This window comes from Triticum aestivum, chromosome 2A (assembly GCF_018294505.1).
Source record: "Triticum aestivum cultivar Chinese Spring chromosome 2A, IWGSC CS RefSeq v2.1, whole genome shotgun sequence".
In the NCBI taxonomy this organism is placed as follows: domain Eukaryota; kingdom Viridiplantae; phylum Streptophyta; class Magnoliopsida; order Poales; family Poaceae; genus Triticum; species Triticum aestivum.
The window spans coordinates 226,671,209-226,697,187 of NC_057797.1; the positions used below are offsets into that span (position 1 = coordinate 226,671,209).

General features: G+C 47.6%; 1 protein-coding gene across 1 annotated transcript; it reads left to right on the forward strand.

Moving 5' to 3' along the window:
• Nucleotides 1-425: 425 nt before the first annotated feature.
• LOC123188448 (ankyrin repeat domain-containing protein 13C) lies at nucleotides 426-3,413 on the forward strand. Its single transcript, XM_044600574.1, has 2 exons — nucleotides 426-2,088; nucleotides 2,732-3,413. The coding sequence occupies exons 1-2, from the start codon at nucleotides 619-621 to the stop codon at nucleotides 3,074-3,076; spliced, it is 1,815 nt and encodes a 604-aa protein (XP_044456509.1). The 5' UTR covers nucleotides 426-618; the 3' UTR covers nucleotides 3,077-3,413.
• Nucleotides 3,414-25,979: the final 22,566 nt, after the last annotated feature.

Here is a 25,979-nt window from a genome sequence, read left to right on the forward strand (position 1 = left end):
GCGGAATACCATTATTGCATCTTTTTTTAGGGATATCATTACTATATCTTTAACGGACGCTAATGCAGAGTATTTCAATTATTGCGTTTCAGGTCTTGCGAATAACACAAGGGTTATTTGGAGAGTGGTTGTAGCACATGACCCACATGTGTATCCAAAATTTGGAGAATTTTCTGTCAAATTCCACACAATATTTTAGCGAGTTTTATTTTCTTATCTGTAATAGTGAACTTGTTTTGTGGTACTAGACTCATTGTTTTTTTAGGTCATACTACACTGATAAAAAATTGAGCAAAACTACACTGATTGATTTTGTTTAGAACAGACTACACTAATTGATGATGATGGTAGTACATGAAGACATGAGCCCGGCTAGGCCCGGTCCATATTTAGCCCATCCTCGACACCACTCTCTCGTGTTTCTTGTTTCTTCCCCAGCTGGTTCACCACCCAACGGTCCCAACCTCCACCGCTCCCCACTCCACTCCACTCGATCCCCACGCACGCACTCTCGCGGAGGATAGCTCCCCGCACCCCACCCCCAGAGCCGAGGAAGAGAACCCAACACGAGAATCCCAAGAGGAGAGCTCCTATCCCCGACCAGGAGCAGAGCGGGCGATGTCAGTTCAGGACCCATCCCCCATGCCCCTCCCCGCCGCGGCGCGACCCAAGCGCACGTCCTCCGCGCCGATCCGGCCCTCCGACTACGCGCACAGCCCGGCGCACCACTGCGTCGCGCTGCGGGACGCCGCCGGCCTCTCCGCCATCCTCGCCGGCCTCCCGCCCCTCGCCCACCCCTCCCGCATCCTCTCCGCCGCCGACGCCGCGCGCGAGGCCCGCCTCTCGGCCTCCGTCTCCGCCGCGCTCGACCGCCGCGACGTGCCAGGTGGGGACACCGCGCTCCACCTCGCCGTGCGCCTCAGGCTCCCCTCCCTCGCCTCCGCGCTCGCCGCCGCCGGCGCCGACCCCACGCTCCAGAACCACGCCGGGTGGACGCCGCTCCAGGAGGCGCTCTGCCTGGGGTGCAAGGACATCGCGGCCCTCCTCCTCCGCGCCCACCGGCTGGCGGCCTGGGCCAAGCTCCGCCGCCGGGCGCCCGCGCTCTCCGCCGCGCTGCGCCGGGTCCAGGACTTCTACCTCGAGGTGGATTTCCACTTCGAGAGCTCCGTCGTGCCGCTCCTCTCGCGAGCCGCGCCGTCGGACACTTACCGGATATGGAAGTGCGGCGCCAACCTGCGTGCGGACACCACCCTCGCCGGCTTCGACGGCCTCCGCATTCGGCGGGCTGACCACTCTTTCCTCTTTTTCGGGGAGGAGACTGAGGCCGGCGGCCGCCGCCTCCCCCCGGGATCGCTCCTTGTGCTCCACCGCGGCAAGCGCGAGGTGCATGACGCGTTCGCCGCCGCCGCCGCCGCCGGGGACGAGGATGCGGCCACCTCCGACGCGGCCGCCTACCGGCCGGGGCTCAACATCACCTCCGCGAGGCTCGTTCCGAGGACCACGTGGCTGCGCAAGGAGAAGACGGAGAGCGTTGGGGAGTGGAAGGCGCGGGTGTTCGACGTCCACAACGTCGTCTTCTCCTTCCGCACGCTCAAGGCAGCCAGCACCGGTCGCAAGGATTTGACCTTCGAGCTTGCCGGAGAAGACGACGAGGAGTTCTTGCCGCTGGAGATCCGGGATGACGACGAGGACGGCGATTTCTTAGTCGCCGACATCCCCCCGCCCCCGCCACGGCGCAGCTGCTACGTGCCTGGCCGGCGCAGCGTGGCAGGACCACCCTCGCATATGGGGACGCCGCAGAGGAGGAGGAACAGCGTGGACGTGCCGCGACGGCTGCCAACCTGTGCATCGGTGGGCCGCGGCGAGGATGGCGTGTTCAGCCGGAACGCGACGACCGGGGGAGCCAAGTGGAAGGAGGAGGAGACGGTGAAGACACTGCGGCCCACCGTGTGGCTCACAGAGGACTTCCCGCTGAGCGTCGACGAGTTCTTGCCCCTGCTGGACATCTTGGCTACCCGTGTGCGCGCCGTCCGCCGCCTCCGTGAGCTGCTCACCACCAAGTTCCCGACTGGGACATTCCCTGTGAAGGTAACGTTCAGTCTACTTTGCTGCTCCAGCGGCAGGCAACCCAAGTTCTGGTACTACTGTTTCTTCGCAAACAACTTGCTCAGTTTTACTGGTTGTGCAAATTTGACAAGAATTTATAAGTCCTTTGTAGCAATTTAACATGGTGAAGGAGCAATTTCAACACTTAGAAGTTATCTGAATCAAGCAAAATAATTAATGAATGATCTGCTATTGGGACTATCTAGCTGTTTGTAGCATCAAGAACAGCAACTAGGGGCAGCATATGCAGTGAAAGCTCGACAGTTTGTAGGGAAACAATTTATAAGTTCAGATGCTCATCTGCATGGTGCATTGCCCTGGAGCAGGCAATTTCCAGGTTTGATCAATGGGGAGTTCAGTAGTAGATGCACTATTAAAGTAGATGCACTACCACTTCCCCAAATATCCTTTTGCTCCATTAGCGTGTTCTGAAGACTATGCATCATCTTGCTTCTGAAGAATGTATTGCTCGAAACACACAATGGATTCGGTGCGCTGCCTATGGCAATAGTCATAAGAATTAGTTGGATGCAGCTATGGACTAGAGATGGTGTAATTCAGTTTGGCTAACTGATGATTCTCGGTTGCGATTCAGTGCTAATTCATGACTCTGTTGTTGATGCAGGTTGCGATCCCTGTTGTTCCGACTGTGAGGGTAGTCATCACCTTCAACAAGTTTGTTCCCCTGGTAGAGCCAGAGGAGTTCTTCACGCCGATGTCGAGCCCCAGCCTGCTGGCGAGCCCAGGTCCGGGGTCCATCATGCCTAAGCCAGACACCCACAAGAGCTCGTATCTGAGGTGGACATCCAAGAACTCGAGAGCAAAGCCAGTGAACCTGTCGCAGGTCGCGGACAACACCGACCCCTTCACCATCCCCAGCGACTACACCTGGGTAAACCTGGGTTCCACCAAGACCCAGGACAAGAAGTCATCCAAGACCAGTAAAAAGGGCAAGAGCAAAGAGACCTGACTAAACTAACTAGCGGTGTCATCCTCTGGTCTCGATTTAGTGGGGAGCTAATACACCATGACCCAGAACCTGTAATTACCGAGCATCTGGGAGAAGCCCTGGGTTAGGGTTTAGGATGATTTAGGGTCGTGACAAAGAACTGCGGTGATTGGAAACAGCTAGTGTGGAACCTCTTATGTTTTAGCTCTTGTTGATTGACCGTTCTTCTTCAGCAACGTTGTTGTACTTGTACACATTGGGCAGCGCCAAATTGCACAAGCTGCTCTTGCTGCCTACAACAAGGATCTCTTGTGTTTTTTTTATATAATATCTACTGCACATTTCCATTATTTGTGTATGTTTCAGTTCTTCTGTGTACTAGTACGTCTGTTGTGTTTGAGAATTTGGAGTGATCTCCTTCCTGCATCCCCAAGCACAATGTGGGATCCAGGATCCTTTTCCCCTGGAAAGCAAAATGATGGACGAATGGTCGTTGCGTGTTCGGTTCGTGGATCGATGAGTTCAATGGATCTTTTTTCTCTTTCTGGTGCGGATGAATATGATGGCTGCGGCTTCTGCAAAAAATTCTATGAGACCAGGTCTCATGGATTAGCAGGTGAGACCCATTCTGATGGATGACACGTGTCATTCACAAATCACAAAGCATCCACCCCATCCCTCATCTGAAATCAGGGGGGGAGAGATTATATGCTTTGTGATTTGTGAATGCCACATGTCATCCATCAGCACGGGTCTCACTTGGTTTATATGAGACCTGGTCTCATATAATTTTTTCCCGTGCTTTGTAGGGCAGAATCATTGGCCTGATGCATGCTTTACCAGAGAGATGGCTGGCACACACATTCCTTCCTGTTTCAGCTATGTACAAACGAGGAAATATAAGGTACAATGCATGCTCCAACTTTGATAAAACAAATTGTAACGTTTCAAGAAACCGCACTATTCATATCTAGATTTTTTTTCTCCATCGCTATTTTAAATTTGCATGAGTTTTTAGGGATTGTAGACACATGTCTTGTGAACATTCACGATTTTTATTTATTTTTATTTCTAAAACATTTAAATGTGCTTTTGGAAAGATGGGAGCATGTGAGGGTGGGAGCACATCCCACATTTTTAAGGTTCTAGGCTAACCAGTAAGCGTGCACGTGTAACACACATTTCGATTAAAATTAACACCAGATGCGAGAATTCAAGTAAATAGGGATACACCTTCTCCGTTCATTTTTACAAGTTTAAACCATGCATCATGACTAAATGTATTTCATTACAAGGGAAAATATGTTCGCTTCAAGGGCGGTCAAAACAAAACAAATGTGCAACCATCAACTTTGTTTGCGGTCATCTTTAAACTTCACTCTTTCTAATGGATCAATCCCTAAGAATATTATCCAACATCGAGAAGCAAGCACAAAGCCATTGATCTTTAGCCGAGTGTAAGACTCACACAATCAAAGATTTGAGTGCAACAAAATGGCTATGATGCAACATCTCACCAAGACATGTTCATCAACAATCAAAAGACCAAAAGGCCCAAACAATTTATTGGGCCGTAAGAAAATAGTTATGTAGAACCACCATAATATACATGCTTACAACACTATCGCCACATATTATTTGGATGCTCTAACACACGTCGTTGATGCGAACATCTAGCAACACCATCCATGCTGACATAATAAACAACATATTCTTGTCCTGGTCCAACAAGCTGAATCAGTAAATGACCCCTCTTAACATGTTCAGTAGCATTCGCTACAAAAAAGTAAGAATATTCAGATTTCATGTCAACAACACATATATTTGGAAGTGCATTTTCTTTATCTCCGACGCCATAAAATCTTCATGATAAGTTAGTTTTCTTTCAGGTGTATAATGCAAAACTCTGATGCAAGCTAGCATGAAACCTTTAAAAGTGGGAATTTTATCAACATGAAAAGACACGAGAAGCTTTGACCGTGTAGAAAACCGCCAGATCCATCGGTAGGGTAGCGAGCGTAGTCGGAAGTGACAGAGGGGAGTTCACATGTGGGGTTTACGCAGGTTCAGACCCTCATGATGAAGTAATACTCTACGCCCCGCTTTGTTTTTTATTGATGTGGGAGCACCTCATGCGAGGGGGTTACAAGATGATGATGATGACTACCGAGAGTTCTGTCTAATTGAATAGATGTCATAAGCTACCCCGTCCTCACCTTACAAAGGGGACGAGAGCTAGAGTTTACATGCCTCCTAGTTGATCTCATGTGCAAGGGCTTCTTGGCTTTCACATCAAGATGGTCTTCCCGCTCCGAGTCAGGCCCTTGAACTGGCTCCTAGAGTTGAGCCGCCGCCAGGTCCACTGGGCCTTGAGGCCGGCCCGACACCGGGTGTAACACCCCGGATGTAATTTGCCATATTTGTAACTCCGACTATGCCATTTTTGGCTTAAGTTATGAGATTCCCTTCGTGGTTGGGTTCTTGTCTTCGTTTTGCATTTTGTTCATGTCATGCATTTCATATCATGTCATCATGTGCATCTCATTTTGCATACGTGTTCGTCTCATGCATCCGAGCATTTTCCCCGTTGTCCATTTTGCAATCCGACACTCCTACGTGCACCGGTGTCCCCTTTTGTCTCTTTTCGTGAGCGGGTGTTAAAAATTCTCGGAATGGACCGAGATTTGCCAAACGGCCTTGGTACACCACTGATAGACCGCCTGACAAATTTCATGTCATTTAGAGTCCGTTTGATACTTCAACGGTTAACCGGGGAACCGCCAAGGTCTCGTGTGTGTTGCAGCCCAACACCCCTGCAAAACGGCACGATAACCCTTCCAAAGCACTCCCATGTCCTTCGTCGTTGGATCATGACCGCGTGGTCGAAAACCGCACTCCATTTGGACACTCCTACCTCCTCCTAGCTATAAATATGTGCCCCTCCCCGAAAATTCGCGTAGATGAAACCCTAGCCTAGCCCCTCTCTGCCGCCGGACACGTCCGGATCCCACCAGACGAAAATCACCGCCGCGCCCGCACCAATTGGAGTCCGCCACGTGGCAGCGCCACCGCTCGCCGCCGGCCCGCCCGAGCCCGGGTCGGGCCCCCGAGCCCGCGCGTCGCCGCCTGCTTCCCCGGCGCCCTCCGCCGCCCGTGCGCCCGAGTCTCCGCCGCCCGCGCCGCCTGCTCCGCCGCCTCGCCGCACCCTCCACCGCCTTCGCCAGAGCTTCTCGCCGGCCGCCGCTCCGCCCTCGTCGCTCAGCCGCCGCGCGCCTGCCGCTGCTTCGCCCGAGCGCCGCCCCGCGCGAGCTCGTCGTCGTCGGCGCCCTGCTCCGGCTGGATCCGCCGGCCCCTCCTCCCCCGACCACACCGCCACCGTCTACCTCTTCTCCGGCGCAAGTCCGGCGAACCTCGATCTGTGTGCGCCCTGGGTCAAACCCTAGATCTGAGGTTGACCCTGAAATTTCCCCAAGTCCTTTTCCTCTACTACTTTTTATGCCCTCTTCATCATGCGATAACTTCACGACTGTTGCTCCATTTTGTGCGCATGGTATATCAAAATGTTCATCATGATGTGCTCTTCATTTTGTTCCATTGTGGCATGCTTGTTTGAGTCCATCTTGCTGCCCAAATCGTGGATGCAAGAGTGCTATAAATTGTTAGGTGCTGATTCTTATCAGAGTATGAGGATTTCTCTTTTTTGCTACATTTGTTGTGTGCTGCATATGGGCATGAGCTCTACATGTATTTTGTTCTATGATATTCCATCTTTACAGGGGTGCTTGTCATGTATTTTTGTAATCAATGTGGTGACTAGCACAAGCATGCAAAGTAGCCTTCGTGATATTGCTGATTTCAGGGACTTAGGATTTTGCTAAGTCCTTGTTCTGCTGTTATTTTTATGCCATGTAAACTAGATGCTACAGTGAGATCCATGCTTGTTTTGAGCATCTTCGGTAAGGGTGTTTTGGACATATGGTTATGCTCTATCCATCCATGCCCCTGTTTTCAATTATGGAGTGCCCTAGCATGTCTTAATCTTGCTCTACTTTTGCTATAAAATGTTCCTGATAGATTGTTTACATGTTAATCAATTTTGCGATGGTTGTTGTAGTTGATCCATGCATTCTATAAACTTGTTCTTGCCATGGTTCGCTTCATGAAAATGTCTTATTGATGATGCTATGCTTCTTTTGTCATGCAATGTCTTGTGATGAGTAAATCGAGCTCGCAAAGATGCCTTCCTAATTCTGTTTATGCCATGCTCTGTTTTCTGCTAAGTCTGAATCTGTTAATAAAACTTGCTATGTTTACATGGGTGCCATCATATCTTCTGTGCCTTTTTGGCTCATGGTCATTAAGGGACTTTTGATCTATGCATTTAGTAGTTTCTTGCCATGCCTTTGTTTGCTATGATCTGTTCCTATAGCATGTTGTTTGCTTGCTCTAAACCTGGCTTCCTGATGTTAATTTCTGGCATGTTAATTTCTGGCATGTTAATTTTTTCACTAAGTCTGTGAAGCTGATATCTTTTGCACTTTTACCATGCTTGTTTGAACCTGTTCTTTTGTGATTTAGCCATATCTCAGAGTTCATGTTTTGCCAAGCATCTTGAGTAGATCACTTCCATATGCTTTGTTGCTATGTTGGAGTGCAGTAGCTTAGTTTCTTGTTGCATTCTAGATGGCATCATGCTATTAATCGCAGAATTGTGCCATTCTTGTTTTGCTTGCCATTTGCAAACCGTGCATCCGATTCCGGTGATCTTTATATCGATTTCGACCGAAATCATCTCATCTTTTCAGAAGCACACTTGGTTTTCCAAGTTGATGCCTTGTTCATCCTTTTCCTACCGGAGCACGCATATGCATTGCATATCACATCTCGCATATCATGCCATGTTTTGCATCATGTTGCTTGCGCATTGCACCGTGGTTGATTGTTGTTTCCTTTGCTTGTGTTCTTGCTTTGGGTAGAGCCGGGAGACGAGTACGTGATCGAGGAACCTGTTGAGTACGCTTACGAGGATCAAGCTTTCGTCAACTCTGAGAACATTGCAGGCAAGATGACCATACCCTCGAAATCACTTCTATCTTTGCTTGCTAGTTGTTTCGCTCTATTGCTATGCCGCGATACCTACCACTTGCTATATCATGCCTCCCATATTGCCATGTCAAGCCTCCCCTCATAGTTGAGGGACAAATCTTGGTTCAACACCGAATGCAAGCATGAGTAGGATATAATGCACCATGAACATAAATATCGTAGAGGCTATGTTGATTTTGTTTCAACTACATGCGTGAACATGTGCCAATTCAAGCCACTCGAATCGTTCAAAATAGGATACCACCCTATCATATCACATCACAACCATTTTAATAGCATGTTTGCACACAAGGTAAACCATTATAAGCTCCTAGCTAATTATGCATGGCATAAGCAACTATAATCTCTAATTGTCATTGCAAACATGTTTATTCATAATAGGCTGAATCAGGAATGATGAACTAATCATATTTACAAAAACAAGAGAGGTCGAGTTCATAACAGCTTTTCTCATCTCAATAAGTTCATCATATAATCATCATTATTGCCTTTCAATTGCACGACCGAATAGTGTGGATAATAATAATAGTGCACATGCATTGGACTAAGCTAGAATCTGCGAGCATTCAATTCAAGAGAGAAGACAAGGTAATATGGGCTCTTTGTCAGATCAACAATAATGCATATAAGAGCCACTTTAACATTTTAATTATGGTCTTGTCCTCTCGACACCCAAAGAAAAGAAACAAAACTATTTACATGTGAAAGCTCCCAACAAGCAAAAGAAGAACGAGAAATCTTTTTGGGTTTTCTTTTTAGTTACTACTACAAGCATGGAAAGTAAACTAATTAAAAGCTACAACTAATTTTTTTGTTTTTCTTAAGGTTTATTAAACACACAAGAAGAAAGCATAAAAAGGAAAATAAACTAGCATGGATGATACAATGAAAAAGTATGAGCACCGACAACTAGCAATGAGTGTGTGAACATGAATGTAATGTCGCTGAGAAATACACACTCCCCCAAGCTTAGGATTTTGGCCTAAGTTGGTCTATGGCCACGGCTGGCCTGGCGGATATCCAAAGTTGTAGTTGGGATCGTACCGATTTACACCAACTATTGCATCTTGGGCTGTAGCATGGAGGTGAGCTGTCTCAGTCCTCCTCTGATACTCGTTTGCCTCTTCCCTGGTTATGACATATCTCCCTTTTGCCTGAAAGTCAAAGAAAGTAGGAGCAGGGAGAGCGACGTGATAGGTGCGTCGTCTGTCAAAGATTAGTCGGTACTGGAGAAACTGATCGTTCCTCTCAACAAACTGATGACGAACCATAGCCTCATAATCTAAATAAACAGGAGGCAACTCAATATCATACCCACGTATGGGTATATCAAGAAAATTAGCTAGACGGGTTGCATAAATTCCACCAAAGAAATCTCCATTAAATCTATTATTATGCAACCTACGTGCAACAATGACTCCCAAATTATAATGTTTATCTCCTAATACAGCACTCTTGAGAACACTGAGGTTGGGGACACACATGTGACATGCTTCATCCTTACCATTTATGCACCTACTTATGAAGAGAGCAAAATAATGTATAGAAGGAAAATGAATGCTCCCTATGGTAGCTTGTGTTATATATCTAGATTCCCCCACAGTTATACTAGCAAGAAAATCTCTAAACTCAGATTTGCGAGGCTCACTAGTGCTGCCCCATTGTGGAAGTTTGCAAGCAGTATTAAAATCCTCTAAGTCTATAGTATAAGAATTTTCATAAATATCAAATAGGACAGTTTGAGAATTGCATGATGATGAAAATTCAAACCTTCTCACAAAGGAATCAATGAGATAGTGGTATTGGCGGCACTTATCTGCCTCGAAGCTCTCAAGATCGGCATTACGCACATACGCGTTAAATTCTTCCTTGATTCCTGCTCGATCCATAAAGTCCTCTGACAGCCATTCACAAGCCCGCACCTGAGCTTCCCTCAGTGGTTCATCGTCGGCATTGCGTATTGCGAGCCTGGGTCCTTGCTTCCTTGAAGGACCACCTTGGTACATTTTCCTAAACATATTTCTTCCTCTGAAAAATTTCTGAAATTTTAGTAACTTCAAAACAAAAGTGAACCAAACTCAACAAAATTGATAGCAACTACTCCTACAAGTGCCTAGAGACTATATCATGCATTAGAACTACTTGGAACCATATAAATTTGACATGCAAGCTCAAGAACATGGTCACCTAGGCAACACAAATTTGCAATGAACAAAGCATTAGAACAAAAAAGTAATTGGACCATTGGAGGAGTCACATACCAAGGAACAATCTCGCAAAGCAGTTTTGTGAGAGGTGCTTTGAGCAAGGAGATCGAAAATCGCAGCAAAATGAGCTAGAACTCGTGCTTGAGCTGGTTGGTGATTTTTTTGGGAGGAAGAAGGAGTGTGTGGTGGCTGGAATAAGTGGAGGGGAGCCACCATGGGCCCACAAGGCAGAGGGGCGCGCCGAGGGGGGTGGGCGCGCCCTGGACCCTCGTGGCGAGGTGCTTGCTCCCCCTGCCATGTTCTCAGTGCCAGATATTCTCAAATATTCCAGAAAAAATCATATTTAAATTTCAGGGCATTTGGAGATCTTTTATTTTCGGGGTATTTTTTATTGCATGGATAATTCAGAAAACAGACAGAAAATACTATTTTTGCTTTATTTAATATAAATAACAGAAAGTAAAAATAGGGTACAGAGAGTTGTGTTTTCTAACTTCATCCATCTCATGCGCATCAAAAGGAATCCACTAACAAGGTTGATCAGGTCTTGTTAACAAACTCATTTCGAGTAACATGAAACCGGAGAAATTTTGAATAACACTATGTTACCTCAACGGGGATATGCACGTCCCCAATAATAAGAAAATCACATTTCTTCTTGACAGTGGGTAGAGGAAATTCAAAACCTCCAAAAATAATCGATTGAATTTTTCCAATAGAGTTTATACTATGAACTTGAGGTTGTTTCCTCGGAAAGTGTACCGTATGCTCATTGCCATTAACATGAAAAGTGACATTGCCTTTGTTGCAATCAATAATAGCCCCTGCAATATTCAAAAAGGGTCTTCCCAGAATAATAGACATACTATCGTCCTCGGGAATACCAAGAATAACAAAATCCGTTAAAATAGTAACGTTTGCAACCACACCAGGCACATCCTCACAAATACCGACAGGTATAGCAGTTGATTTATCAGCCATTTGCAAAGATATTTCAGTAGGTGTCAACTTATTCAAATCAAGTCTACGATATAAAGAGAGAGGCATAACACTAACACCGGCTCCAAGATCACATAAAGCAGTTTTAACATAGTTTATTTTAATGGAGCATGGTATAGTTGGTACTCCTGGATCTCCAAGTTTCTGTGGTATTCCACCCTTGAAAGTATAATTAGCAAGCATGGTGGAAATTTCAGCTTCCGGTATCTTTCTTTTATTTACAATAATTTCTTTCATATACTTAGCATAAGGATTCATTTTGAGCATATCAGTTAATCACATATGCAAAAAGATAGGTCTAATCATTTCGGCAAAGCGCTCAAAATCCTCATCATCCTTTTTCTTGGATGGTTTGGGAGGAAAAGGCATGGGTTTCTGAACCCATGGTTCTCTTTCCTTACCGTGCTTCCTAGTAACAAAGTCTCTCTTATCATAACGTTGATTCTTTGATTGTGGGTTATCAAGATCAACAACAGGTTCAATCTCTACATCATTATTATTGCTAGGTTGAGCATCAACATGAACATCTTCATTAACATTATCACTAGGTTCATGTTCATTACCAGAGTGGGTTTCAGCATCAGAAATAGAAATATCAGTGGGATTCTCAGGTGTGTCATCAACAGGTTCACTAGAAGCATGCAAAGTCCTATCATTTTTCTTTTTCTTCCTCTTAGAAGGACTAGGTGCATCAATATTATTCCTCTGAGAATCTTGCTCAATTCTCTTAGGATGGCCCTCAGGGTACAAATGTTCCTGGGTTATTTTACCACCTCTAGTCATAACTCTAACAGAAAAATCATTATTCTTACTGTTCATTTCATTGAGCAAATCATTCTGAGTTTTAAGTACTTGTTCTACTTGAGTGGTAACCATAGAAGCATGTTTGCAAATGAGTTTAAGTTCACCTTTAACTCTGGACATATAATCACTCAAGTGTTCAATCATATAAGCATTGCGTTTTAATTCTCTACCAAAATAAGCATTGAAGTCTTCTTGCTTAACCATAAAGTTATCAAACTCATCCAAACATTGGCTAGCAAACTTAGTAGGAGGGATTTCAGCTTTATAATATCTATAGAGAGAATTTACCTTTAATACCTGTGTTGGGTTATCAAGACCATGTGTTTCTTCAATAGGTGATGGATTAAAACCATGTATTTCTTTAACAGGCGGTAAATTAAGACCATGTATTTCTTCAACAGGAGGTAAATTCTTAACATCTTCAACTTTTATACCTTTTCCTTCATAGATTTCTTTGCCTCTTGCATATCTCCAGGACTGAGAAATAGAACACCCCTTTTCTTCGGAGTTGGCTTAGGGGTTGGCTCAGGAAGTGTCCAATTATTTTCATTGGTCAACATATTATTCAATAAAATTTCAGCTTCATCAGGTGTTCTTTCCTTGAAAACACAACCATCACAACTATCTAGGTGGTCTCTGGAAGTATCGGTTAGTCCATTATAAAAGATATCAAGTATTTCATTTTTCTTAAGAGGATGATCAGACAAAGTATTAAGTAATTGGAGAAGCCTCCCCCAAGCTTGTGGGAGACTCTCTTCTTCAATTTGCACAAAATTATATATTTCCCTTAAAGCAGCTTGTTTCCTATGAGCAGGGAAATATTTAGCAGAGAAGTAATAAATCATATCCTGGGGACTACGCACACAACCAGGATCAAGAGAATTAAACCATATCTTAGCATCACCCTTTAATGAGAACGGAAATATCTTAAGGATATAATAGTAGTGAGTTTTCTCATCATTAGTGAATAGGGTGGCTATATCATTTAATTTAGTAAGATGTGCCACAACAGTTTCAGATTCATAGCCATAGAAAGTGTCAGATTCAACCAAAGTAATTATATCAGGGTCGACAGAGAATTCATAATCCTTATCAGTAACAAAGATAGGTGAAGTAGCATAAGCAGGATGATATTTCATTCTAGCATTCATAGTTTTTTTGCTTCAGCTTAGCTAAAAGTTTCTTAAGATCACTCCTATCATTGCAAGCAAGAAAGTCTCTAGCAGTTTCTTCATCCATAACATAACCCTTAGGAACAACAGGCAATTCATATCTAGGGGAGAATCTTCATCATCACTTTCATCAATATTATCAGTTTCAATAATTTCATTCTCTCTAGCCCTAGCAAGTTGTTCATCAAGAAATTCACCAAGTGGCACAGTAGTATCAAGCATAGAAGTAGTTTCATCATAAGTATCATGCATAGCAGAAGTGGCATCATCAATAACATGCAACATATCATAATTAATAGCAGAAGTAGGTTTAGGTGTCGCAAGCTTACTCAAAACAGAAGGTGAATCAAGTGCACAACTAGATGGCAGTTCCTTACCTCCCCTCATAGTTGAGGGACAAATCTTGGTTCTTGGATCTTTCAAGTTCTTCATAATGATAAGCAGATATAAATCCCAAGTAACTCAAAGAATAGAGCTATGCTCCCTGGCAACGGCGCTAGAAAAATAGTCTTGATAACCCACAAGTATAGGGGATCGCAACAGCTTTCGAGGGTAGAGTATTCAACCCAAATTTATTGATTCGGCACAAGGGGAGCCAAAGAATATTCTCAAGTATTAGCAGCTGAGTCGTCAATTCAACCACACCTGGAAAATTAATATCTACAACAAGGTATTTAGTAGCAAAGTAATATGATAGTAGTGGTAACGATAGCAAAAGTAACGGTAGCAAAAGTAATATTTTTGGGTTTTATAGTGATGGTAATAGTAATAACGGAAAAGTAAATAAGCGAAGAACAATATAGGAAAAGCTCGTAGGCATTGGATCGGTGATGGAGAATTATGCCGGATGCAGTTCATCATGTAACAGTCATAACATAGGGTGACACAGAACTAGCTCCAATTCATCAATGTAATGTAGGCATGTATTCCGAATATAGTCATACGTGCTTATGGAAAATAACTTGCATGCCATCTTTTGTCCTACCCTCCTGTGGCAGCGGGGTCCTATTGGAAGTTAAGGGATATTAAGGCCTCCTTTTAACAGAGTACCGGACCAAAGCATTAACACATAGTGAATACATGAACTCAAACTATGGTCATCACCGGGAGTGGTCCCGATTATTGTCACTTCAGGGTTGCCGGATCATAACACATAGTAGGTGACTATTGACTTTCAAGATAGGATCAAGAACTCTCATATATTGATGAAAACACAATAGGTTCAGATTTGAAATCATGGCACTCGGGCCCTAGTGACAAGCATTAAGCATAGCAAAGTCATAGCAACATCAATCTCAGAACATAGTGGATACTAGGGATCAAACCCTCACAAAATTAACTTGATTACATGATAAATCTCATCCAACCCATCACCGTCCAGCAAGCCTACGATGGAATTACTCACGCACGACAGTGAGTGAGGGAGTCCTGGATTAGGGGGTCCTCGGACAACCAGACTATATACTTTGGCCGGACTGTTGGACCATGAAGATATCAGATTGAAGACTTCGTCCCGTGTCCGGGTGGGACTCTCCTTTGCATGGAAGGCAAGCTTGGCAATTCGGATATGTAGATCTCCTCTCTTGTAACCGACTCTATGTAACCCTAGCCCCCTTCGATGTCTATATAAACCGGAGGGTTTAGTCCGTAGGACAAGAACACTCATAATCTTAGGCTAGCTTCTAGGGTTTAGCCTCTACGATCTCGTGGTAGATCAACTCTTCTAATACTCATATCATCAAGGTCAATCAAGCAGGACGTAGGGTATTACCTCCATCAAGAGGGCCCGAACCTGGTTAAACATTGTGTCCCCTGCCTCCCGTTACCATCCGCCTTAGATGCACAGTTCGGGACCCCCTACCCGAGATCCGCCGGTTTTGACACCGACATTGGTGCTTTCATTGAGAGTTCCGCTGTGTCGTTGCCATGAGGCTTGATGGCTCCTCCAATCATCGGTAACGATACGATCCAGGGTGAGGTTTTTCTCCCTGGACAGATTTTCGTATTCGGTGGCTTTGTACTGCGGGCCAACTCGCTTGGCCATCTGGAGCAGATCGAGAGCTACGCCCCTAGCCATCAGGTCAGGTTTGGAAGCTTAAACTACACTGCCAATATCCACAGAGACTTGATCTTCGATGGATTCGAGCCCATGTCAGGTGCGCCGCACAGTCTCGACAAGCATGACTTAGCTCTACCGTCGGACAGTGTTCGGGAGATCACACCTATGGTTATTCCGGCCTTCGACCCGGAATAGATCGTGCCGTCCAAGGACGTGTGGATAGACCCCGCCACAGAGGCCGCACACTCAGCGGCAATAGAGCCGAATACTGACTTCACTCCCTATGAGACCTGTGTTGCCGGACCCTTGGATTCATCCCCGGCCACAGGCTCTGAATCGCCCGCATCCGTGCCTATCAAATCTGATTGGGCACCGATCATGGAGTTCACCTCCGCGGATATCTTTCAGCACTCGCCCTTGGGCGACTTGCTAAACTCATTGAAATCTCTCTCCTTGTCAAGAGACCCTTGGCCGAACTATGTCCGGCTTGAGTGGGAGGCGGACGATGAAGAAACTCATTCCCCACCCACCACCCACTTAATAGCCACTGTTGACGACTTAACCGACATGCTTGATTTCGGCTCCGAAGACATCGACTGTATGGACGATGATGTAGAAGAGCAGGAACCACCACCCACAGGGCACTGGACCGCCACCTCATCATATGATATATACATGGTGGACACCCCCAAAGAAAGCGATGGCGATAAGGCGACAGAGGATAATCCCCCCTGAGAAGCAATCTAAGCACCGGCGTCAACGACGCCGCTCTAAGCCCCGCCATTGCAAAAACGGCGATACCGGCACAAGAGACAACAACGCTGTGGATAGCGCCAAAGACGAATACAACTCCCCCCCAGCCAGGCCTTGAGCGGGAGGATGGGAAAGCCAGCCCTAAGGAACAGGCAGCAGACGGAGAATCAGAGGATGACAATTACATGCCTCTCTCCGAAGGCGAGGTGAGACTCGGCGACAACGAATTTATCGTGCCTGAGGATCCCGCTGAACAGGAGCGCTTCAAGCGCCGACTTATAGCCACAACAAAAAACCTGAATAAAAAGAAATAGCGGCTTCAAGCTGACCAAGATCTGCTAGCGAATAGATGGACCGAGGTCCTGACGGCCGAGGAATACGAACTCGAGCACCCGACCAAAAGTTATCCAAAACGCAGGCCGCTACCCCAACTCAAGGAGGAAGCATTAAAGCCTACGCTCCCAGCATATGATGCGGCTGATTGACCACCTCGTGGCCGAGATAAAGAGGCATATCAGGCCGAAGTCCAGCCCGCACCCCGTCGCCAGTTATACAAAAATTCCAAGGCCCGAGGTTACACGCAGGACCCGCGAGACGTATTGGAAAACAAGGGAGAACATGCAAGATTGATCTACGGATCACGGGAGCACGCCCCAACGCATGACGACAACCGGCGCGTCGGATATACTAAAAGCAAATCTGGCCGGGCCGAACACAACAGACAAGACTCGTATGAACAGCGTCGCGATATAGCCCGGCACAGAGGCGCCGCACACCCCCTATGCTTCACTGACAAAGTAATGGACCATGAATTCCCAGAAGGGTTTAAACCCGTGAATATTGAATCATATGACGGCACTACAGACCCCACGGTATGGATAGAGGATTTCTTCCTCCACATTCACATGGCCCGCGGGGATGATCTACACGCCATTAAGTATCTCCCGTTAAAACTCAAGGGGCCGGCTCGGCATTGGCTGAATAGCTTGCTGGAAAACTCCATTGGAAGTTGGGAGAACCTGGCAGACGCATTCCTGGACAACTTCCAGGGCACTTATGTGCGACCACCGGATGCTGACAACTTAAGTCACATAAAACAACAGCCCGGAGAGTCAGCCAGGAAATTCTGGACTCGGTTCCTAACTAAAAAGAACCAAATTGTTGACTGTCCGGATGCCGAAGCCCTAGCGGCCTTTAAACATAACATCCATGACGAGTGGCTCGCCCGACATCTCAGCCAAGAAAAGCCAAACTCCATGGCAGCCCTCACGACACTCATGACCCGCTTTTGCGTGGGCGAAGATAGCTGGTTGGCCCGTAGCAACAACACAACAAGCAACCCTGGCACATCAGAAGACGGAGATAGCAACGGCAAACCTCGACGCAACAAACACAAGCACCGCAAAAAGGGTGAAAACACCGAAGATACGGCAGTCAACGCCAGATTTAGGGGCTCTAAGTCCAGTCAGCGGAATGGGCCACTCAAAAATGACAATCCGGGTCTGTCCAGCCTGGACCGCATACTGGACCGCCCATGCCAAATTCATGGCACCCCAGAAACACCAGCCAATCATACTAATAGAGAATGTTGGATCTTCAAACAAGCCGGCAGGTCAAGTGTCAAAAACAAAGATAAGGGATCTCAAAGCGACGATGGAGACGAGGAGCCCAACTCGCCGAGTACAGGAGGGCAGAAGAAACTTCCCCCGCAAACCCAAACAGTGAACGTGGTAAATGGCACCTACACTCTCAACCCAGACCGAATTCACACCCTCAGGGATGTCGACTTAACGGAACCAGTCGTCCCACAATATAAACTGGGGCCGATCACCTTCAACCACACGGATCGTCTGGTTAACACCACTCAAGGCAATCCAGCCGCACTAGTCCTCGACCCAATAATTGATGGGTTCCACCTCACACGAGTCCTTATGGACGGAGGTAGTAGTCTAAACCTGCTTTACCAGGACACAGTGCGCAAGATGGGCATCGATCATTCGGTGATCAAGCCCACTACAACCACCCTCAGAGGTATTATACCAGGTGTGGAGGCCAGCTGTGCAGGCTCCATCGCCCTGGAGGTAGTCTTCAGATCACCAGACAATTACGGTGCTGAAGAGTTAATCTTCGATGTCGTCCCCTTACGCAGTGATTATCAAGCACTGCTCGTATGAACCGCGTTCGCTCGATTCAACGCAGTGCCACATTATGCCTACCGTAAGCTCAAGATGCCCGGTCCGCGCGGTGTCATCACGGTTAATGGCAAGGACGAACTTTCCCTTGGCACCGAGGAGTATACCGCTGCCTTAACTACATAAGCTACAAGTGGCACCTTCCAACCGAACCTCGAGTCGACGGCCCGATTCTCGGACACCGCCAAAGGACTTCGAACTACTTCGCGGCAGGATAGCCCGGCTCGTCCAGAGCTCAATTAAATACTCCGGCATGGGCCAGGACATGCCACATACCGCGGCTCAACCGCTCTGTGGCACACAAGCATTTCTTACATTTTGTTTGCAGGTTCAACTTTGCGCAGACCGGGACTGGCGATATGGAAGCAGCTCGAACGCATAGGGGGATCCTTATATATTCCCCGCGATGACCATTCGATTATACTCCGGATCCGCACACAGCTTCTTGCCCCCTGGTCTAAGCAGGTTCCACAGTCATAGTTCTTTTCCATCACATTACACGTACTCACATGCATCGACATACTACTTGATACATCTCCGTCGTATCTACTTTTCCAAACACTTTTGCCCTTGTTTTGGACTCTAACTTGTATGATTTGAATGGAACTAACCCGGACTGACGCTGTTTTCAGCAGAATTACCATGGTGTTGTTTTATGTGCAGAAAACAAATATTCTCGGAATGACCTGAAACTCCACGGAACATCTTGGAAAAAACAATAAAAAATCCTCGCCAAAGATGAAGACCAGGGGGCCCACACCCTTCTCACGAGGGTGGGGGGCGCGCCCCCCTAGGGCGTGCCCCCTACCTCGTGGGCCCCCTGGAAACCCTCCGACGCCAACTCCAACTCTATATATTTGCTTTCGGAGAGAAAAAAAATCAGAGAGAAGACATCATCGCGTTTTACGATACGGAGCCACCGCCAAGCCCTAAAACCTCTCGGGAGGGCTGATCTGGAGTCTGTTCGGGGCTCCGGAGAGGGGGATTCGTCGCCACCGTCATCATCAACCATCCTCCATCACCAATTTCATGATGCTCACCGCCGTGCATGAGTAATTGCATCGTAGGCTTGCTGGACGGTGATGGGTTGGATGAGATTTATCATGTAATCGAGTTAGTTTTGTTAGGGTTTGATCCCTAGTATCCATTATGTTCTGAGATTGATATTGCTATGACTTTGCTATGCTTAATGCTTGTCACTAGGGCCTGAGTGCCATGATTTCAGATCTGAACCTATTATGTTTTCATGAATATATGTGAGTTCTTGATCCTATCTTGCAAGTCTATAGTCACCTACTATGTGTTATGATCCAGCAACCCCAAAGTGACAATAATCGGGACCACTCCCGGTGATGACCATAGTTTGAGGAGTTCAGGTATTCACTATGTGCTAATGCTTTGTTCCGGTTCTCTATTAAAAGGAGGCCTTAATATCCCTTAGTTTCCAATAGGACCCCGCTACCACGGGAGGGTAGGACAAAAGATGTCATGCAAGTTCTTTTCCATAAGCACGTATGACTATATACAGAATACATGCCTACATTACATTGATGAATTGGAGCTAGTTCTGTGTCACCCTATGTTATGACCGTTACATGATGAACCGCATCCGACATAATTATCCATCACTGATCCGGTGCCTACAAGTTTTCCATATACTGGTTCTCGCTTATTTACTTTTTCGCTGCTACTGTTACAATCACTACAAAATACCAAAAACATTACTTTTGCTGTCTTTACTTTTGTTGCTGCTACCACCACTATCATATTACTTTGCTACTAAACACTTTGCTGCAGATACTAAGTTTCCAGGTGTGGTTGAATTGACACCTCAGCTGCTAATACTTGAGAATATTCTTTGGCTCCCCTTGTGTCGAATCAATAAATTTGGGTTGAATACTCTACCCTCGAAAGCTGTTGCGATCCCCTATACTTGTGGGTTATCACTACTCAAATACAACATGTGGATTTATACAATACTTATCTACTGTTATTTCTTGTTGAAATTCTTTTGTCAAGTGGCATCCGCACACCGCGACAAATATGCCAGGGGCTTTGTTTTAGCCACAATACGATAATCAAGTCCGAACACCTTCGTGGAAGTTTGGCACCCCGAACTTATAGCATTATATGCATCAGCACCGAATCATGTCTTGGGTCAATAGTTGGGTTTGCCCGGCTCCCATGTTTTGGTACCTTACGTTCCGCTACATCGTCTAAGGTAGCACTGGGAGAACTACTGCGATTGTGTCCCGGTTCTTCCGGACGAGCACCTTAGTAGAGAAAGCCGAAAACTGACTGTCATGATGTAGCAAGATCTGGTCAGCTGTTCGAGAGGTTGTAAAATCTTTAAGGATTTTTTCCGCATAATGCCATAACCAATGCAGCGTGCGATGGATCGGCTTTCTTCCGATCAGGTGCTTATATAGCCCCCCGTGCGGTCTTCCGAACACCAAGGGCTGTGCCTACCTTACCTTTCTAAAGCTCCTATGGCTAAGTGAGAGTGATAAAGCCCTATAGTCCAATTGCCTGGTTCGTTGTGCTGAACACCTCCTTCGAAGGACCCAAAACTGGGATAAAGAGTGATCAAGTTTATCCCGAACACCCCCGTACTTCCTATGTGGGGGCAGAAGCCGACGACTGGCCAACTCTCAAGATTAATATATATGAAACGGCCGCGCAGGAGGATAAACTTTTATATAAAAGGCAATAAATGATAGAAATGACCTTGTCCAACATTACAAAGGACAACATGATTGTATTCATGGAAATATAACATCCTTGGTGCATTGCTCTGCCGCTAGGCAGGATCCTTTTAGGACACTTTCATAATATAATTCGGGCCTGCGTTGTTCCTTCCCCTCTGGCGGTCCCTCGGTCATCAGCTTTTCAGCATCCATCTTCCCCCAGTGCACCTTTGCGCGGGCGAAGGCCATTCATGCACCCTCTATGCAGACCGACCGCTTGATGACGTCAAGTCGAGGGCAGGCACTCACAAGCCGCTTCACGAGCCCGGAGTAGCTTCCTGGAATCGGCTCGGTAGGCCATAGACGGATAATTAAATCCTTCATGGCTAGTTCGGCCGCCTTATGCAGTTCGATCATCTGTTTTAGTTGGTCGGCAAAAGGCACCGGATAATTCGGCGCCAGATACTGCGACTCAAAGAGCTTATCCTAGTGTTCCCTTCTTCGGCTCGGTAGAATTGGGTGGCATCCGATATGCTGCGGGGCAGTCCCGCAAATACCCCTGGAGAAATCTGAACTCAAAATTAGAAACATGATTTTCTCCTATACTTGCTTTACATGAAAAAGCCTTACCTGCCGCGATCGTCCTCGCCTCTTGGATCTCCAGCAGGGCGCCTTGGGTTTCCCCCCGGGCATCGCGTGCGGCTTGATGAGCCCTGGCAAGTTCGGATTCTTTCTCCGTTAAACTCTACTCCAAGGTCTCGCATTTCTTCACGGACTTTTGAAGCTGCTGCTCAGCTTCAGTAACCCTGGCCTCGTGCTTCTCATGAAGAGCCTGCTCTACGGCTGCCTTTTCCTCGGCCTCAGCAACAGCCTTCCTGAGAACCTCGACTTCGGTCATTGCCCCTGGCGAAAATAAGGAAACATCTTTTGTCATACTAAGAATTTGTTCGCAATAAACGCGAACAAGGCTGGCGCATACCTTGTTTATCTTCCAACTACCTTTTCAACTGACCAAGTTCTTCTTTGGCCTATTCCAGACTTTGATTCAGTCCGGAGACCTCCGCAGCATGAGAGGTAGCAGCCGCTGCAGACGCCTACTTATAAAAGAAGAGAAATAAATGTCATCAAATGAGTCTTCCTACGAAAATAAAATTGATCCTCTGTCCGGTCCTTCCATGCACCGAACAGTGTATCAGGGGCTACTATCCATACTCTGACACTCTCGGAAACCTCATAAAACATACCTCAAAGCCTTTTATAAGGTTGATACAGGCTTCATTCAGTCCACTCTCAGCAGACTGAATCTCCTTAATCACCGCACCCATCAGGGCACGCTGCTCGTCGACGATGGAGGCACTCTTCAGCGCTGCCAACAAAACATCCGACACCTCTGGTTGGACCGAGATTGCCGGTGGAGTAGGCACGCCCCCTCCAGCCAAGGGAGGCTGCCTGCTTGATTCTGGAGCCGTATTGGTCTCCGGAATTGCGTCCGGCTGGAAGCCAAATTCAAGATGGCTCCCGCCTTCGACCCCCATGTCTCCGTCCCCAGAAGTTTGACCTCCAGGCGCTACTTTCACGATCCCTTCCCCCTTCTTGGCCGGGGTCTTTCTAGGACGAAGCCTCGTTATTATTCACATATTTGGGGGAAGGGGACTTCGGGGGCGTCCCGCTCTCATAGCATCTGAACTCAGCAAATCCTCTGAAGAGAATCGTTCGGTGCGGGACCTCGCCAGACTACAAAAAATATATAGATTAGGTTAAAATATTATGCCGTGACGAGTCTGGATGCATAAACGTGTTCAGACTTTACACTCACCAGTTCACCAGGGGCTGGGCCCTGGGATCCCACGCAGGGGTGCTATCGGCGGCGACCGTGGACTCTTCTGGAAGAGGAGCTTTCCCCCTTTTAGGCGACTCGGCCTCCAAGTGTATGGAGGCTGTCCTCTTCTTTCTTCCCCCCGCCGAGGATTCGTCTTCCTCCTCCTCCTCGTCCTCTTCGGAGGCAGAACGGACGTTGGAGCCTTCGGGTATTGTGCCCGAAGTGCCGCGGCGACGAAGGCCGCCCCGAGTCTTTTTGGCCTCCTTCTCGGTCTTCTTCTTCGGCGCCTCGTACGGCGCCGGGGCCAGCATCTTCGTCAGAAGTGGGCCGGCCGGTTCTTCGGGCAACGGGGCCGGACAGTGGCTCCGCCCTGCCTTCTTTGTCCAGCCCTAGGGGGTTGAGGAAAATACATTAAGCATTTCCCTTGGGTCATGCGGATAAAACGCGTAAAAACTTACCGAGCTTGCAGGGCGGAACAGTTGATACCGATGGTCCTCGGCCGAGTCCGGCCATGATTTGCCGGACTTGAAAAGCACCTTCCCGATGTCTTCATGCGAAGAGCCATAGAGCTTTCGCAGGGTCTGATGCTTGGCCGGATCAAATTCCCATAGATTGCAAGTCCGGTGCTGCCAAGGCAGGATCTGGCGAACTAACATCACCTAGACTACATTGACAAGTTTGATGTTCTTGTCTTCCATATCTTTAACTCGCGTCTAGAGCGTAGACAGTTCGTCGGATGAATACTAGTTCAGGCCCTTCTTGGGCCAGGACGTAAGCCGCAGAGGGGCTCTAGATCAGAACTCTGGAGCAGCGGCCCATTCCGTGCCGCGCAGCTCAGTGATGTAAAACCACTGCTATTGCCACCCTTTGACGGAATCATTAAAAGCACCTATTATCCATGTGACGTTGGGCATCTTGCTCACCATAGCGCCTCCGCACTCGGCGTGCTCTCCGCTCACCACCTTGGGCTTCACGTTAAAGATCTTCAGCCACAAGCCGAAGTGTGGCGAGATGCGGAGAAAGGCCTCGCACACGACGATGAGTGTCGAGATGTTGAGGAAGGAATTGGGGGATAGACCATGAAAATCGATCCCGTAGTAATACCTGATGCCGTGAACAAATGGGTGGAGGGGAAACCCTACCCCGCGGACAAAATGAGGGAGGAATACAACCCTCTCTTGGGGTTCCAGAGTGGGAACGATCTATCCCGCCGTTGGGAGACGATGGCCGTTTTTCTTGGCCAGATACCCGGCCTCCCGAAGCCTTTTGATATGCTTCCCTGGACGGTAGAGGCCATCCACTTGTCTCCTGCTCTGGATCCGGACATTTTCGGAAAGCCTTTGTAGGCGGAGAAGATGAACGCTCGAGCGCTGGGGCTCGGGCGAGGGGGAATGGATCGGGAAGGAGAAACGAAAGGGAGTCCTTATCCCCTTATAAAGGCAGTAGGGATTCTGCGCCTCCCCACCGGCCTGGTAAACTCGCTTATTCCCCAAGCGCCGTGATTAATAGCGCGGTTGGGTTACCCACACTCGTATTAATGAGAATCCCGTGATAAGGGGACACGATCTCTGCTTCGACAAGACGTGCCAAGAAAACTGCCTCACAATATGCGTAGTGGCAGGTTGAGAAAAACGGTTCGCATAATGACTGGGCCATGCGTGATGTCATGTTATGAGAAGTTGTCAGCAGATTAGATTTGTGGAGAAGTTATACTCTCTACGGTGGTATGTGGAATTTGTTTTGCAGAGCCGGACACGATCATCGTGTTCAAAATCTTCTATGGAGTATTCGGAGAAGGAACCCGCCTTGCAATGCCGAAGACAATTTGCGCGCCGGACTCGTCATCATTGAAGCCTAGTTTAGGGGCTACTGAGGGAGTCCTGGATTAGGGGTTTCTCGGACAGCCGGACTATATACTTTGGCCGGACTGTTGGACTATGAAGATATGAGATTGAAGACTTCGTCCCGTGTTCGGGTGGGACTCTCCTTTGCGTGGAAGGCAAGCTTGGCAATTCGGATATGTAGATCTCCTCCCTTGTAACCGATTCTGTGTAACCCTAGCCTCCTCCGGTGTCTATATAAACCAGAGGGTTTAGTCCGTAGGAGAAGAACAATCATAATCATAGGCTAGCTTCTAGGGTTTATCCTCTACGATCTCGTGGTAGATCAACTCTTGTAATCTCATATCATCAAGATCAATCAAGCAGGACATAGGGTATTACCTCCATCGAGAGGGCCCGAACCTGGGTAAACATTGTGTCCCCTGCCTCCTGTTACCATCCGCCTTAGATGCACAGTTCGGGACCCCCTACCTGAGATCCGCCGGTTTTGACACCGACAGTGAGCATCATGAAATTGGTGATGGATGAAGGTTGATGATGACGATGGCGATGGATTCCCCTCCCCGGAGCCCCGAATGGACTCCAGATCAGCCCCCCCGAGAGAGTTTAGGGCTTGGCGGCAGCTCCGTATCGTAAAACGCGATGAATCCTTATCTCTGATTTTTTTTCTCCCCGAACGTGAATATATGGAGTCAAGGTTGAGGTCGGTGGAGCGTTAGGGGGCCCACAAGGCAGGGGGATGCGCCCAGGGGGGGGGGGCAGGCGCGCCCCCACCCTCGTGGACAGGTGGAGGCCCCCTGACTTAGATTCTTCTTCTAGTATTTTTTATATATTCCAAAATAATTCTCCGTTGATTTTTAGGTCATTCCGAGAACTTTTATTTCCGCACAAAAATAACACCATGGCAATTCTGCTGAAAACAATGCCAGTCCGGGTTAGTTCCATTCAAATCAAGCAAGTTAGAGTCCAAAACAAGGGCAAAAGTGTTTGGAAAAGTACATACGATGGAGACGTATCAGCGCCGTTGCCGCGGCATAGCTTGAGGTTCTTGCGACGGCCCATGCGCGCCGCGGGGTAAGGGTGGAAGGCGCCGAACCGCGCCGCCCGCGCCCCATGCCGTTTGGCGGTGCGCGTGCCACCTGGAGCACGGAGTTGAGGTCTTCTTGGGCAGACGACGCCGCCCGGGCTGGCCAGGCTGCCCAGTGACCGGCGTCAGCCCTCAGATCGCCGGACATCGGCGTTGCAGAGTGTGGGCGGGTCTGCTGACGGAAAAGAGGCTGCGGCG

Bases quoted from the DNA above. Each gene is read 5' to 3' on its own strand.
- LOC123188448 (XM_044600574.1), top strand. From the start codon at position 619: ATGTCAGTTCAGGACCCATCCCCCATGCCCCTCCCCGCCGCGGCGCGA. The intron at 2,089-2,731 runs GTAACGTTCAGT...TTGTTGATGCAG, and splicing joins CTGGGACATTCCCTGTGAAG to GTTGCGATCCCTGTTGTTCC.